General features: G+C 40.1%; 1 protein-coding gene across 3 annotated transcripts in view; it reads right to left on the bottom strand.

The window, feature by feature from the left end:
• Nucleotides 1–16,233, bottom strand: part of ADAM23 (ADAM metallopeptidase domain 23) — a 189,277-nt gene that overhangs the window by 88,299 nt on the left and 84,745 nt on the right. For all 3 annotated transcript variants that reach the window (XM_043577617.1, XM_043577619.1, XM_043577618.1), the window contains exon 4: nucleotides 7,248–7,311. In XM_043577617.1, coding sequence (XP_043433552.1) covers nucleotides 7,248–7,311 — 64 coding nt within the window. The remainder of the gene's footprint in view (nucleotides 1–7,247; nucleotides 7,312–16,233) is intronic.

Raw genomic sequence — 16,233 nt, 5'->3', positions numbered from 1 at the left:
CTATCTTAAGTCAGGTGATTATTAGAAAAGCATAGCAAACCCTGTCATAGTTACCTGACCTTTCTAAGAAAGGCTATATTTCCCAGATTTTCCTAAAAATAATCTTTTTTCTCCCAGAAAATATTTCCAAGTCCTTTCTTAGACTTAAGCTTCATTCACATTGGAAACTGAAGGTTGATGCTCTCTCAGTACGAAGGTCATTGCTAGTTGTTTTAATTAAGATAGGATATTATCTGAAGGAATTGTTTTGGTTCTCCATGTATATGAAGGGGAATCACCATATTTTCTGAACCTTAAATAAGACTTGAGGTAACATTAAATCCCTGATGATTGTTATTAGAAAGCTTGAACATCTAAATTCTATAGTTATATTAAGCACTGTGAGCAATTTGGCAGACTCTAAGTATTAGTATTTGGTAGTATTCGAGGATTTTCTGAGTTTCTTATTACTAAATATATAAGTTTTTAAGAGAGCATTACCATACAAATACTATTTGGCAACTCTCCAGATATATGTAGCCTTTTATAAATACCAGTGCAAAGTAACCTATTGAAGTATTTCATATCCAGTAAGTCCTAACCGAGAAGAGGCATTTCCTCTTGGGTAACAGCGATAATAGTGCAAAGAGGCCACTCCCAGAGAATTTGTGAGCAGTGACATTGGATAGTCAGCTCTGAGGGTGCCTTCCACCCAAGGATCGAACCATCTTGAACACTCATTGTCTCACAGTAACTACTATCTCCATGTACAGATAGGGAGACAGAGACAAAGTGCTAAAAGACTGCTAAAGACAGCAAGAAACCAAACTGAATGCCACGTTTTTTAGGCTCTCGAGTTAGTGTTTCTTTCCCCAGTTGGGAAGGACTCAGACAGTTCTATAGCACTGCCCAGCCACTTCCAGATCAGCACTTGTGACCACATCACAGATCTGTGACTAGGCCAACAGCAGGCAGGACAACCCAAATGGGCTCATTCAGCACATGACATAAGTCTATATGAGACCCCATAGGCATCAGCATATTCGAATTCAAAACTGTCCGTTGGTTATTTAAATTCAACAAATACAGAGCATCTGATACATGGAAATTATTGGCCACTCGAAAGAACTTAAAAATCCTAGTACATATGCTCCCCAACCTACCACTGCCACACAGGTGAACACTCTGCAAGTCAGATAATGCTTAAATAATAGCAACTGTGCTCCAGGAGGTTTCCAAGCTCAGAACCCCATTGGAAACCACCAGGCCATTCCTGCAAGTAATGGAACACTGAGTGTGTATCCTTTAAAACACTTCCTAATCAGAGGTGGCTTGGGATAACAGCTCTGTGAGTCCAATGCTAACAACGTGTAGGGGGAAACAAAGATTTGGTTCCCTGGTATTATCGATCAAATGACAGAAACAGTGTGATTCTACTCACTTTAAATACAACCTATTGGAAAATAGAACCTATTGTTTCAATTTGATTTATTCTAAAATTGCTCTACCTTTGTGTCTGTTTAACTAGCTCACCTGCACATCAGTAAAGGTCTGCCAACCGGTTATTATTATCTTCATTGCTTAAAAAGCTCAAATAAACTCCTGCCCTTCTGGGTAAACATTTGAGAAAAAAACTACACAGGTCTTAACTCACAAATGTGTATATTTTGATATTTCAGGTGCTGAATATAATAATGAAATATGACCCTCTGTTCAAATGATTATTCTACATGCATATCTTTACATTCAAACTTATCAATCATCAAGGTCTATCAATCTATTTAACACGTCAGATGGCTGATAGCAAAAGAGAAAAAGATATCTTTCCCTGGACACATATACCTGAATTTGAATACCGCAGCATAAGGAAACGAAAAAATTTTTTCGGAAAATCAGGGAACTTGCGACCCCAATACCAATTTAGTTTACCTTCATTAAACTCAATAGGAGAAAAATATTCAAGTATTAAAACAGTTCAGCTGTACCAATGCTATGTAAATTTTTAACAGTTCATACAAAATTATCCTATTCAAACTTAAAATAGCTTTGTGAGGACCCACTGTTGTCTGCTCTCTTGAATTTTTTAAATTTCCCGGCCAGGAGCCATGCCCACAGAGGCTCATTTTCCTCCAATAGGAATCCCTGCCAAGAAGTGAAGCTTGTCATGAAGAAGTGAGCTTGAACTGAGCCATGGTGATGATTTGATTTTTAAAAAAGCACAAAAACTTCTAGGAGGGTGATGTGATTATAGTGATAAAGAAAAGAACAAAGACAGGGATTTTTATCTGCGTGGTTCACTGATGTACATCCAGTACCTAGAACAGGGACTAGATCACAGTAAGCTAAATCGGTGTGTGTTTAATGAATACGGATGACTTATTTATGAGCCTGAATGACAAGACCAATCTTAAAGGAGCAAAGGATTCATGTTTGTTGAGAAGGTGGGTACGTAAGTCCCCATCCCCCACCCGAGGGGTTATGTTTTCTTTAAGATATAACTGACAAGCCAGAAAATTCACCCTTTTGAAGAGTATAATTCAGTGGCCTTTAGTACACTCACAGAGTTATCCTACCATCACCCCTAATTCCAGGATATTTTCAGCACCTCAAAAGGAAACCTCGTACCCATTAGTGGTCACTTCCCATCCCTCCTTACCCCAGCCCTCGCAGCCATATCCTACCTTTGGTCTTCATGGATTTGCCTATTCTACACATTTTAAATAAATGGAATCATATAGCATATGGTCCTTCATGGCTGGCTTCTCTGACTTAGCATAATGTTTACAAGATTCATCCGTGCCGTACCTTGTATTTGTACTTCATCACTTGTGGCTGAATAGTATTCCCTTGTGTGGCTATATCACATCTTATTTATTCATCAGTTGATGGCCATTTGGGTTGTTTCCACTTTTTTGAATAATTACGGATAAGGCTGCTGTTAACATCCACATCCAAGTTTTTGCTTAACCCTATGTTTTCGGTTCACTTGGATATCTACTCGGGAGTTGAACAGCTGGGTCATAGGTAATTCTCTGCTTTACTTTTTGAGGAACTGTCAGGATGTTTTCCAAAGCAGCTCCAACATTGTACATTCCTACCAGAAGTAGATGAGGGTCCTAGCTCTTCATGTCCTCACCAACACTTAACTGTTGCCAGCACCTTGGTTACAGGTATCCTAGAGTGTGTGAAGCAGTACCCACACAAGTTTAAAAATCAAATGAGAGAGTGACCCAGGGCTGAAACAGGACTGAAACAGATCAAAGTGCCACCTTAATTTTTGATATACCAGAGGAGAGGATTAGCTGAGAATCCAGTAGGTCTGCTAATGCTTCACCCATGAGGTGGCTACAGTTACCAACCCAGGGGTAGACAACATGGAACAACAAACCCCCACCACCAACACACACACACACACAAACACACACACACACACACACATCCTGGGCTGCCACTGTGCAACTTAGAGTGTGGAAAAGTACAGAAATTGTGCTCTTCCTATAAGGAAATGGACACCATGAAAGACAGGAATAAGAACTACACAGACATACCCAACTCCTTCCCATCAGTTGAACTGCTCTTCCTTCTAGGGTGGGAGTGAGCAAGGGGACAGGAAGAAGCCAGGGTGAGTAAACAGAGCCAGGAAAGGGCCTTCCCCCCCCCCCAATAATGATAAAGAGTAATAACATAGAGGGAAGCGGGGATAGGAGTCCAGCACCAATCTGTTGAGGCTCACATTGCTGGCCAGCTGATAGTTCTTTTCATCAGCAGAATTGAAACCAAAGTATTAGTAAGCGCTCAAAGTTATTGGTTCACATAACAGGGACTTAATAGAAATATGTTAAAGTTGAAAAGTACTTTTACACTCTCATACTGATACCTAATTCTTTTACAAGAACTAAAACGGTAAAAATTAACTCGTTTTTAGTAGGTTCATCAACAAAGTTGATCAACAAATCAACGAAGTTATTTTGCCATATAGTGTGTGTAAAGCACCGTGTAGGAACTCTAACAAAAGCTCTTGCTCTGTGGAAGGCAGAACCAAAGTTCTTCCATATTCATACTGATGCCTGGCACCTATTCTATCCTGACTACTTAATTTGTTTACCTCTCCAGTTCCTATCTTTGCTTCACAAGGAAAGAAGTCCTTATACCCCACTTTTGTCCAATAAAAATAAAAGCCTAAGATGTTGGTCTTTCTTAGCAAAAAGTGGGAACTAGGTAGAGGCTTGGTAGTGGTGAAGCAGGAACTAGACAAGCTTCTCCAAGGGGGGATTCATCATTCTATCTGAAACTAATTTCCAGAATATTTTAAATGTCCACATTTATATTGAAGGTCAAAACCAAATAAGCTTTGTATTCTTTCCATTTCTTTCCAAGTAATTCTTTCCAATGTGTGTGTGTGTGTGTGTGTGTGTGTGTGTGTATGTATACATATACTTTTGTCTAAATAGTTTGAAGGCTTTGGAAGAAAAGTTGCACACTGGGTTGAAACAGGTTTAATGAACCTAATCATCTTTACATGTTAATTTCCTTCACTGGTACTCTGTGAAACAAAGAAAACAAAGATTTTCTTAACATGTAAGGCAATGTGAAGTTTAAAAAGAAAGTTGTTTTTTTTTTTTTAATTTTTTTTTTCAACGTTTATTTATTTTTGGGACAGAGAGAGACAGAGCATGAACGGGGGAGGGGCAGAGAGAGAGGGAGACACAGAATCGGAAACAGGATCCAGGCTCTGAGCCATTAGCCCAGAGCCTGACGCGCGGCTCGAACTCACGGACCGCGAGATCGTGACCTGGCTGAAGTCGGACGCTTAACCGACTGCGCCACCCAGGCGCCCCTAAAAAGAAAGTTTTAAAAACCGTGTGTAATTGTAGTGGGAGTGTGGTGGATCTAAATAAACTTTCAAAAAGAAAAACTATCAGTATGTACCAAAAGCCTTTAAAGAAAAGTACCAATTCTTTGACACAGAAAATCCCATTCTCAGAATTAATCCTTAAGCAATTATTAAAGATGTGCTCAACATGTATCAGGAGGGCCTTTCCTTATAATTATTTGTATAGTGAAAGTTTGGGAACAATCTAAATGTCTATTACTATGGGATTTCAAAATAAATTATGGCAAATTAATAGGAAAGAATATTATGTATTTTTAGAAATAAAAGTCTAGAGGATTATTTAATATGCTAAAATGTTTATAATGTTATTCGCTTTCTTAAAAATTCTGCTTCAAGGGGCACCTGGGTGGCTCAGTTGGCTAAGCGTCGGACTTCAGTTCAGGTCATGATCTCACAGTTCGCAAGTTTGAGCCCTGCATTGGGCTCTGTGCTGACAGCTTAAAGCCTGGAGCCTGCAGATTCTGTGTGTGTGTGTGTGTGTGTGTGTGTGTGTGTGTGTGTGTGTCTGCCCTTTCCCTGCTTGCGCTCCCTCTCTCTCTCTCTCTCTCTTGTTCTCTCTCTCCCAAAAAGAAATAAAAACTTAAAAAAATTTTTTATTTAATTCTGCTTCAAGATAGTGCACCATGTCAACTCAGTTTCTGGGGTATATATGTAAATATAGACACATAAAAAACAGACTGTTATGCTTAATTCATTATATCGGGAGAAAATAAGTTTGGAAAGGTGATCTGTTTGGAGAAAATGAGGCATAAATAAGAGAAAAGCAATGAAAACGAAAACAAACTGCAGTAAACACTTCCTTTGCCAGAGTTTAAATGCCCTTTCTTTTAAATTCTAGTTATAACTGATATGAGATTCGATGTGTCTTGTTGATGACAAGGCTTCCTTCTGGGACCTCTAATAACCTCTGGAGGCCAATTAGCTACTCCGATTCTAAAAAAAAAAACTGACTGAACTTGTTAGTGAGAAGTTTGACTCAGGTTACTGTGGCCTGGAAAGGTGGCTCCTTTGCTGAGTTCATAAAGTTCTCATGCAATCTTCTCTACTCCAGACTCATGATTCAGCATCCGCAGTGCTCGGGGCCCTGGCACAGCTGACGGAAGCTTCGGTTTGTACAAATGCCAGAAAGCACCGTTCCCGTGCTTGATTTAGCATTTCTGCTTGCTTTCCACAGCATTAACTTTTAGGGAGATTCAACAACCCCCAAGATGAAGCCTCAGGCAAGAACTGACAGAATAGTAAGAATAATAACTGAAGTCCTTAATCTGCGACATAAAATTCAGAGGTTTAAAACACACATCAAATTACAAATGTGCCCACTTAATCGCACAGTTGTAAATCCTGAGAAATTCCATAACCCCCTGGGCAGTGTTTACAATTAAGGTCACCCACAAATATTTGCTGAGAGGCTGTCACACTGGAAAAACCCAGTTCTTGCTGTACAACCCAGCAAGCCCACACATAAAAGGCCCACTTCTGCGCCAATACTCATTAGCAATATGGCGGGGGGGGGAGGGAAGGAATCCAGTGTTTCCCACTATATTTTCTTTCCCTATTTCCTCTCCTGTACCTGTGGTATCCACCCTGCAGACACTGCTTAGGCTCAGTGGCACTCCGTAGACTTCCTACACATCAGAGTCTCTGAATGTAGCCATTCCAGGGATATTCATCCTGACTGGTGGAGATGACTGTCTTCCTTACATACAAATAACCTCACTGTAATCTAAACCTTTTTGCTCCTTATTGACATTCTGTTAAGAGAACGGTTAAACTCCAACTAAGGAAATCAAGTACCCAATTACCTTTGTATTACAATGCATGGGGGCCTTGAGCAGGTTGATCTGTCTTCTTTCGGCCTCAATTTCTTGCTTTGCACAACAGAAACAATAATATCCATCTCCCAAAACTGTTGTGAAGGTTAAGAGGGAGAGTGTTCCCTGAATCTCCCTTCCCCAACCTGACCTCTAACCTTCTTGGGCACCAAAGTCACTTGGACTGAAGAGCCATTCTAGTAGTCCATCCAGTCTTATGATTCAGATTCTGTGACCATGAGTTGGTTGTCTACTCCTTGAAGGTATTGATATGGAACTGTATAGCTCTCCATACCATCCACTGACAGAAGTTAACAGTATGTATAACCAAAACAATAATTATATCTTTATGGGCCTGAATCCGCAGAATCTCCAATGTTATCTCAAACATTTGTAAGTCTTAACAAATTTATCCTAAACTTATTTGAAATTTAAAAATAGTACCCTTGTACAAGAGAACAGATAATTTTATTGAGATAGACATCAAAATGATGCAGTGTGCAATGAACAATCCTATGATTGAGTATATTTATGCTACAGGATTCCCATGTTATTAACCATACCTTAGAGTACTGTGGTTTCCCATTTTCATAGTGGATCTCCACATAATCAGAAGACAGCAAACCACTACAAAGGAAAGAAAATAGAGTGATTTCTGCATCTAAGACACTTGGAGGTTTAAAAATAATCAGCTCAATAGACGTCTGCAAGGAGCCTATAAACCACAAAGAGCTGCAGTCCACAATAAGAACAGGTTCTCATCAAAAGCCTCGATTGTTATCCAGGAACAAATCATTCCTCACTCTGTTTACAAAGACAAAATATAGATAACATAAGAATGAATTCTTTTTATTCACATGATGCATCATTTGACTGATAGGTTCATTGATATGGAACAAACCGAAAAAGCCAGTAACAGGAGGAGACAGACCCTATAAAAATCCCACAATTATGCTCTAAATAACTGGAATCTCAAAACATAATCACTGAGGAAAAGTATAGAGTAAAAATATTTTAGGCTTTTCAGGCCACATAGTCTCCGTCACAACTACTCAACTCCTCTGAGTTAGCACAAAACCAGACACAGGCAATGTAAACAAATGAGCATAGCTATATTCCAACAAGACTTCATTTATGCACACTGAAATATGAATTTCACACAATTTTCATGTGTCATGAAATTGTTTCTTCTTTAAATTTTTCAACCATTCAAAAATGCAAAAAAAAAAAAAAAACATTCTTAGCTTGAGGACTGTACAAAAACAGGTATGCTAGATGTGGCCTACGGGCCATAGTTTGCCAACCCCTAGAATAAAATGACAGTTAACAACATAGACTTTGAATCGGGCAAAGCAGGATTTAAAGCCTAGCTCGGCCCCATATTGGTGGTGTGACCACAGGCAAGTTATCCACCTCAGCCTTTCCATGAGCCAAATGGAGGCGACAGAGAGTACGAATCTCATGGCATGTTGGAGAGTTAATGAAAGCACATGCATGGCTTAGCCCAGAGCTCAGCACCAAGTACGTGCCCAGCGATGAGCTCTGAGGCCATCACTGCTTTTATTTCAATTCAGCTTCTTCAAACACATTTCTCCCTACACATGTGGGGAATGCAAAATACGAGCCACGCAAAGAGCATGGCACTATTAGGGCATCCGGGTTCCTCTCTGGGCTCTGCGACTACAAATGCTGATGACAAATGATGACTCACACGTGCTGACCACTCACTATGTTCGGGCACTGCACAAGGGCTATAAAGAGTTCAATTCATTTCATCCGAATGGTAAGTGGAGGACAAAAGTAGGCTCTACCATGTATGAGCCAGATGTGTGCCCTAATTGGAGGCCTCCGCTTGCTTTTCTGCAAAAGGATGGGCTGGAGTAGATGATTCCTCAGGTCCCTTCCTACGCTGACATTCTATTTTCTATGATTCTGTCTATGTGTAGGTTTTCTTGGTAGGAAGTCTTGACACTACCTCTTTAACAGAAGTATGGAAGAACTCAGTGGTTTTGCATCATTTTGAGAACTGTGCCTGATGCAGTTCTAACATGCCCCAGTGAGGAAGGCTGGAGGCAGCCTGGAGCCAGTCAACAGAGGGGGAGGCCCACATGAGCATCCAGGATAGTCCCCACGTAAGCCGAAGGCCAACCTTTACAACACAGAAATAAGGCAGATGCTGGTACGCTTTTCTACTGAAATTACTAATCAAATGTATATCTACTGATGTTTCTACATTTGAAACTAAATTATGGCTACATCTACTCATTCCCTTTTAAAAATCTTGGGGCACCTGGGTGATTCAGTTGGTTGAGCATCTGACTGTGGCTCAGGTCACGATCTCACAGTTCGTGAGTTCAAGCCCCACGTCGGGCTCTCTGCTGTCAGTGCAGAGCTGTCTTTGGAGCCTCTGCCTCCCTCTCTCTCCCCCTCTCCCACTCGAGCTCATTCTCTCTCTCAAAAATAAACTTTTTTTTTAAATTAAATCTAAGTAGGAGTCAATGTAAGGACATCTTAACTCTATGTACTTAAAAATACCTGGCAGGGTGTAGAAACTTCTTTCATATCTAGTTAATTAAGTCAGCTACCAGCACTGTGAATATACATAAACAAGGCTATTGATGGTAACATTTCTCTGAGGAGGCAGAGGGGCTTCACTAACTACCCTCTAATTATCTCTCTCTACAGGTAATGCATTATTTTCAAGATTCTCAACCACACAATCACTGAAGCATGTGTAAGAGTTGAAAACAAAGTTATTTGCTTGTGATGACAAAGGTATTCTAACCATTGATTGCCAAATCTGATAAAGGTCACTTTTTTTTTAATGCTTACTTTTGAAAGAGACAGAGAGACAAAGCATGAGCAGGGGAGGGGTAGAGAGAGAGGGAGACACAGAATCCGAAGCAGGTTCCAGGCTCTGAGCTGTCAGCACAGAGCCCAACATGGGGTTCGAACTCACGAACCATGAGATCATGACCTGAGCCGAAGTCGGTTGCTTAACCGACTTAGCCTCTCAGGTTCCCCTGATAAAGGTCACTTTATTTATCCTATTTACCCCTTTTAAAGGGCTTTTCCCTCACTGTGGACATCTAACATCTCCTGCATTTGAGAGTCTCAAAAAAATAAAAAAAGAGACTTCTAGAGGGGCCTGTGACAGACACTGAGCTGAACGTAACACCATACGCTCCTGTCACCGCACCATTTTACTCTCCACCTCCTATAAAAAGCACCACCTTCCCATCTGCTCCATCCTTTCTTCCTGTCTGATCACGGCACTCTCCCTTAACACTGTTTCTGTCACTCAACGCGTCATCTTTAGCACGTGGCATAATCCCTAGCACATGGTAGGCCCTTAACCGACACCTGCTGAGTAATCAAACATCTGCCAACGTCTACTACGTGCCAGGCCCACACTACGGGCTGGGAGGCTGAGATGAAGAATGCAACTCTCTGAAACTGCCACTAAACAAAATCAGCACAAATGTATGAGATTAGTCGTCTCACCCTAAATATTATCTGTAATCTCCCTAAAAGTGAATTAACAACCAAATGTAATCTGATCATAAGCCTTTTTTAAAATTATTATTTTTTTTAACGTTTATTTATTTTGGGGACAGAGAGAGACAGAGCATGAATGGGGGAGGGGCAGAGAGAGAGGGAGACACAGAATCGGAAGCAGGCTCCAGGCTCTGAGCCACCAGCCCAGAGCCTGACGCGGGGCTCGAACTCACGGACCGCGAAATCGTGACCTGGCTGAAGTCGGACGCTTAACCGACTGCGCCACTCAGGCGCCCCTTAAAATTATTTTTAATGTTTATTTATTTATTTGAGAGAGAGAGAGACAGAGAGCACGAGCAAGCAGGGGAGGGGTAGAGAGAGAGGGAGACAGAATCCCAAGCAGGGTCCATGCTATCAGCACAGAGCCTGATGTGGGGCTCGAACCTACAAATCACAAGATCGTGAGCTGAGCCGACACCAAGAGCCGGACGCTTAACCAAATGAGCCACCCAGATGTCCCTGATTGTAACAGTTTTAAAGTAATTTTGAAGTAAGATCTTTCAGCTGGACAAGTAACACTGGAAAGAAGAAATGAATAATTAAGCATGCAGCAGTGTGTCCCCAGCCCCACCCAGCAGAGAAAGAGCAGGTAATCTCAAGCTCTGGACGCCTAAGGATGAGTTGTCCTGCAGTCCCTGCTTGCAGATGCCCTTCAAGGCATTTCCCCCACCTCTGCTTCTCCTGGTTGCCCCAGTAGAATGTCCTGTGGAATCAGAATGTTCTCACCTGCCAATGCTAATCTACATGGCAATTGTGGTCCCAAGCATAAATGGTCATTTTGCTTTGTCAGTCAGCCAGTGGGGTGCTTAATTACTTGCAGAAACCGATAAAAGGGAGTTTTGGAACACCCTAAATTCTGAAATAAACATCCTTTTCTAATCATTTAAGTTACAGAAAAACTACATACGATGGCTACTACAATGCTTTTCATGACAGTTATCTGGTGAAAGACGGATGATCCTTGGAAGTCAAGGGATAAACGCAGGACGAAGTTCAAAGCAAGGTGGAAAAGAGCAGAACTGGAATACGGAAATTCTCTTTAACCCCCTCACTCTGCACCTTTGTGGTCAATCTGTATGACAGAGGTAGCAAAAACAACATGAACTCTAGAGACAGACAGAATGTGATTTTACTCAAATATGAAGGACAAGGGTGAGCAGCTTGAAGATCCTGAACTCTAAGAGCAGGAGAATGGTAAGACTATTAAAACAGGGCACGGTGAGCTAAGAATCAGATTAGTGAAGGGAGCTGTGGTAGAAATAATGCCATGTAGCCACCATATCCCATTTCATTTTCCCCTTCCTGGCACAGTAAGACTATATTTCAAAGTTTCTCCAGCAGTGAGGCTGAGGCCAAGAGACTGAATTATGGCTCATAAAAGAGAACAGGAAGTGAGGTCTACGCCTCTGGTGAGGCCGTTATATTCCATGCAGGATTATCCAAAGTCTCTCTTCCATGGCGGCTCTGGAAGCCACATGCCCCAGATGGCATAGCTGTAAGATGGGTGCAGCCTAGGTTCCTACATCCTGACCTGGAGAAACGCTTCCTAGGAAAGCCACTCAACTTGTATTAGACCATAATGTGTGGGTAAGAGACAAAATTTTATAGTGTTAAATCCCAGATTTCATCTTTATTACAGAAACATGGCCTCAACTATCCTAATTCCAAAATTTATCACAAAGAAATATTTAGAAATTTAACGTTTAAAGAATTTCAGAATCATCAGCAAATCGACAAAGAAAGCTTCTGTAAGATCTAAGCATTGGAAATTCAAACAAAGAGAGAAATATGCCTTGGGGAGAGTCCTCAGGTTTGAGATTTACATGTCTAATGAAAGTAGGCACACGAATAATCAAGTGATCAAAACTCCCAAAGGTTTATATCTTCCAGTACAGGGAGGCTCATTATGGAGAAGCCAAAGATCCAGTAACTGGAAAAGTTAGCTACCAGGCATCCCTAGAGCCTAAAAATCTTACTAACCAAGACTGGCAGATAACTCCTAGGTTGTTTTTGGAAAATAACTTGAATCCCTTACTTTAAAGAAAGAATCCTATGCTTTCTTTTGGGTGACTCTGTCAGGAAAGGCTAAGTAGGCTAATCAAGCAAATTACATTGTTCAGAATGAGACAATGTAAAGGTCAGTGCCTTGGGCTATAAGGAAAAATGCCAGGAAAGACAAACACTGGACCAGAAGGAAACCATCTGGTCAACATGAATAAGAATAATTTACTTCCTTATTAAAAAAAAAAGTCAAACTATCAGTCTCTAGAAGCCCAGTTCTGAAGTCTACATTCACTGAAATTACTGTGTTGAGCCCTCAGAGTGTATACCTCTGATTAAAATATTGTGTGGGTTGCTAGGAGCAGAATACATTCTCCTGAAGGGACCTAGAGGCCAATAGGGCATTCCTTCACCATCAGAGCTAGGGAAAAGTCAGGAAGAAAAGAGCAAGCACCAAAGCTTAACAACTGGATGGTCATATAATTTATCATACAAAACAGGCCATCTTGGAAGGTCAGGCTAGTCTAGGAGATGAAAAATACCTTAAAGCTGAGATGCTATTTAAGCAAGAAGTCTGTGAGTATGTCTCTTTCCCAGTTGCTTTTGACCTCTGTGACTATGTTTCATATGGCCACTGTTTGAGGGCAACCTTGGGCAGTCCCCTTAGGCTCTCTCTTTGAGTGTATAACATCAGGAGGTAGGTACTTGGAGAAGAGTCAGCAGTCCAAGATGCAGAAGCCAGAGAGCAATGAATCCAGATTCACTGCAGTCGACCAGACATGTCAGGCCTTCACTAGCCACGCTCCTTGTCACACGATGTCTTTGTTCTTAAGTGAACGGTAGCATAAATATTTTAATTTAGTTCTTAGTGGTGAAACTCATAAGTTACTTGCATAGGGATTCAAAACTGGGCCTGGAACAGAGGCCAACGTTTATGTGAGCAAAAGAATAAAAAATTAAATTGTGTCTAGGAAAAAAGACTGCCACTAATGTCCACTTTCATAATGTAAATTCACTAGCCTGATGACCTTCTGTTTGACAGTGATTAGCTTCTCAATACTGGAAGCCCTGATCATCTCAAATGGCCCTTGACAGAGTCACTGGCAAAGTCTCCTGCCACCCTCTCCACCAGGCCCCGCATTCATTCATTCAATAACAAACGCTGGTCACTATGGAGATTCGCAACCTCATGGGGCTTCAAGCATATAACAGCAACGTACAATGAAGCACCATGCCTGTCCCCTGTTTACACTAGAAGCTTCTCTTTTTTCCTTTTATACACGTACATATTTTCAATTCGTCAAATAATTACTATTTGTACAGTAATCTGTACCTTGTATAAGGTACTACAACTTGTGATGAAGAGAGACATAGAATTTAACCTCAGTACATTCATACAGGCATAAGTCTATGACCTTATAATTATCTTTCTGTCCTTCTATCGCTTTCCTTTTTTGAAAATAACAGGCTTAAAAGTCAAATGATCTTTCAGTCACCACTTTTCTCAGGTTTTAGGAAAAAGTTACTCATCCCACCTACAATAATTTTTATACCAAAAGTGTTTCAGCAAGAAAATATATAATCCCTTGAGTGTAAACAATACAATAAGACTTTGAAGCCGTGCTGAAGGATTGTAGGCACGAAGAGGTTGGAATTTAAGAGTGTAGAAATGCTATGTTAAGTGGGGAAAAGTAATTACAGATTGAATAGAAGCTTTGTGTTAAGTCAAACAAAGACGGCCTGCTAGGCGAGGGCTGGGAATGTGGGCATATTTCATAGGAACAGAGCTGCAGGTGGAGAAAACTCAGCATAAGCAGGATGGAGGGAGTGTAAACCTCTTTGAGGGTCACAGCAGGAATTTAATGAGTTACTAAGTAGCATGAGAGGTTGCAGCTGAAATTTCAATGTGGAGGCACTCTTGCAACTCATAGGTGATGGCCCCATGCACCATAATACAGATGAGAACACCCTCGTCTAATATAACAGGAGACACAAGCAGCGCTGCAAGTTAATAGATAGGGAAGTAGACAAAGGAGGAAGGAACTCGAGGGGATGTGAAAGCTGGTGACCACCACCCAAGCTGGCTTGGTCAGCCAAGGAGAGTAGCCAATTAAGAGTTCCCTTCTGAAAAGGTGGCATCAACAGACATCTTTAATTAAGTAAAAATGAAAGATGTTTAATTTTTCTTCCTCGGCTTTGAAGTCAGACCATATGAAGTGGCTAACACATTCCTAGCTGTGGCTGCCAATAACCTCTGCAAGTGCACACCAGTAATTCTGAGATTCCTCCGTAGCAGAACTCTGGGTATTCTCATCTATGTGATTTGACCCCCACATATCATGAAACAAAAAAGATTTTTAAACACGGGGAAAACTGAATCCAAATTAAAATGTCATACCTTTTGAACACAATTACACATAACTGAAATGCTTTGATGCACAAATTTAAAGCTAACAGTGAATATTTTCGTGTGTTGAATATTGCTAATGTGGGTGCTCTTCTGATATGCCCAACATTTCTTTTTACAACCATTAAATTTGGCACAACACACATCATAGAGAATGGATATCGACCTGTCACCCACCCCTTGACCTCCCATAACCTTGTCCAGGACAGACAGCTCTCCGCCAAGTCTAATTCTTGCCACGCCCTAAGACAAGAATTCCCTACTTCTATTTTTCATTTTATCAGGAAAACTGCACATTTGTGTACATAGTGTTCCATTCTTTCCAAGTATACATGAAATGGTAAAAAGAATAAAAAAAGAAACCAATGGAAAATCTATCAGAAATAGTAAGAGTTAAACAAGGTAGGTGCTTACAAGATAAATATGCAAAAATAAAATACAGTTTTATGTGCACCAGCAAAAACCACCTAGAAGTAGTCTAGCGAGAAAGTTTCTACCAACAATGACAAAAACAGAAACAAATCTCATACATGTGTTATATATGTAGATACATAAACATAAATGTACACATGTATAGATGTACATATACCTTATAAATTTAATATTAATTCTAAACAAAATTCGATAAGTTTTTATAACTTGACAAAATTATTCCCAAGTTCATCTCAAAACACAAATGTTTATGACCACCCAATCATTTTCCTTAAAAGCAGAGTTACAATAGGATATTACTATTATATTACGTACATTAATATTGTAATAAGCAACATACAGAGCACTTACCTGGTAAGACAGATGGCCCAAAGGGCGGGAAAGAAAGTTCAGAAAGAAATTCAAGTTCATACCAAAAACCTTATGTATTAAAATAATGGCATTTTAAATTGGTAAAAGAGAGAATAAAGAATAAATATATATGAGACAAGTGATTTAACACTTTGGGAAAAGTCAGATCCCTAATCATATCTTACACCAAACTAAAAATATATGCATTAAAGGTATATATGTTTTAAAATAAAGCCATAAATTTGATATAAAAATACAGCTGAATGTTAGGAAGAGAGACCTTTTGAAGCATTATATTAAACACAGAATTATAAAGAACAATAGATGTGACTACAAAAAACTTTTTAACTTACAGGAGTTAAAAAAAAATCCATGAACAAAATTTCAAGGAAAACTAAGAAAAAACATTCCCAAAATATATGAAAAACAAAGGATTGCCATAATTAACACAAGAAGCCAAAATGAAAACCAACAAAAACAGAAAAACAATTCAACAGAAAATGGGCAAAGGATGTGGGCAGGCGATTCACAAAATAAAACGTGCAAAATGCAATTCACGAGAAAAAGAAAATGAGAAATACTAATGACCCTCAATTACACACAAATGCACAACTGCACTAGTAATAAAAGACCTGTAAATTAAAATAACCGTAAGAGACCAATTTTTCCCTTCGGTTTACAAAGTAGAAATGAATAGTAGCAGCTAGAGCTGGCAAGAGTGTAGAGGAGCCCTCCACGCATTACTGTTGGGAACCTGGATTAGTATGCCTTGCTGGGACAATTGGGCAACAGTTATCAAA

The sequence above is a fragment of the Prionailurus bengalensis genome, chromosome C1 (genome assembly GCF_016509475.1).
Source record: "Prionailurus bengalensis isolate Pbe53 chromosome C1, Fcat_Pben_1.1_paternal_pri, whole genome shotgun sequence".
NCBI classification, from domain to species: domain Eukaryota; kingdom Metazoa; phylum Chordata; class Mammalia; order Carnivora; family Felidae; genus Prionailurus; species Prionailurus bengalensis.
The sequence above is the reverse complement of the archived record's forward strand: the minus strand, read 5'-3'. Positions and strand labels throughout refer to the sequence as shown.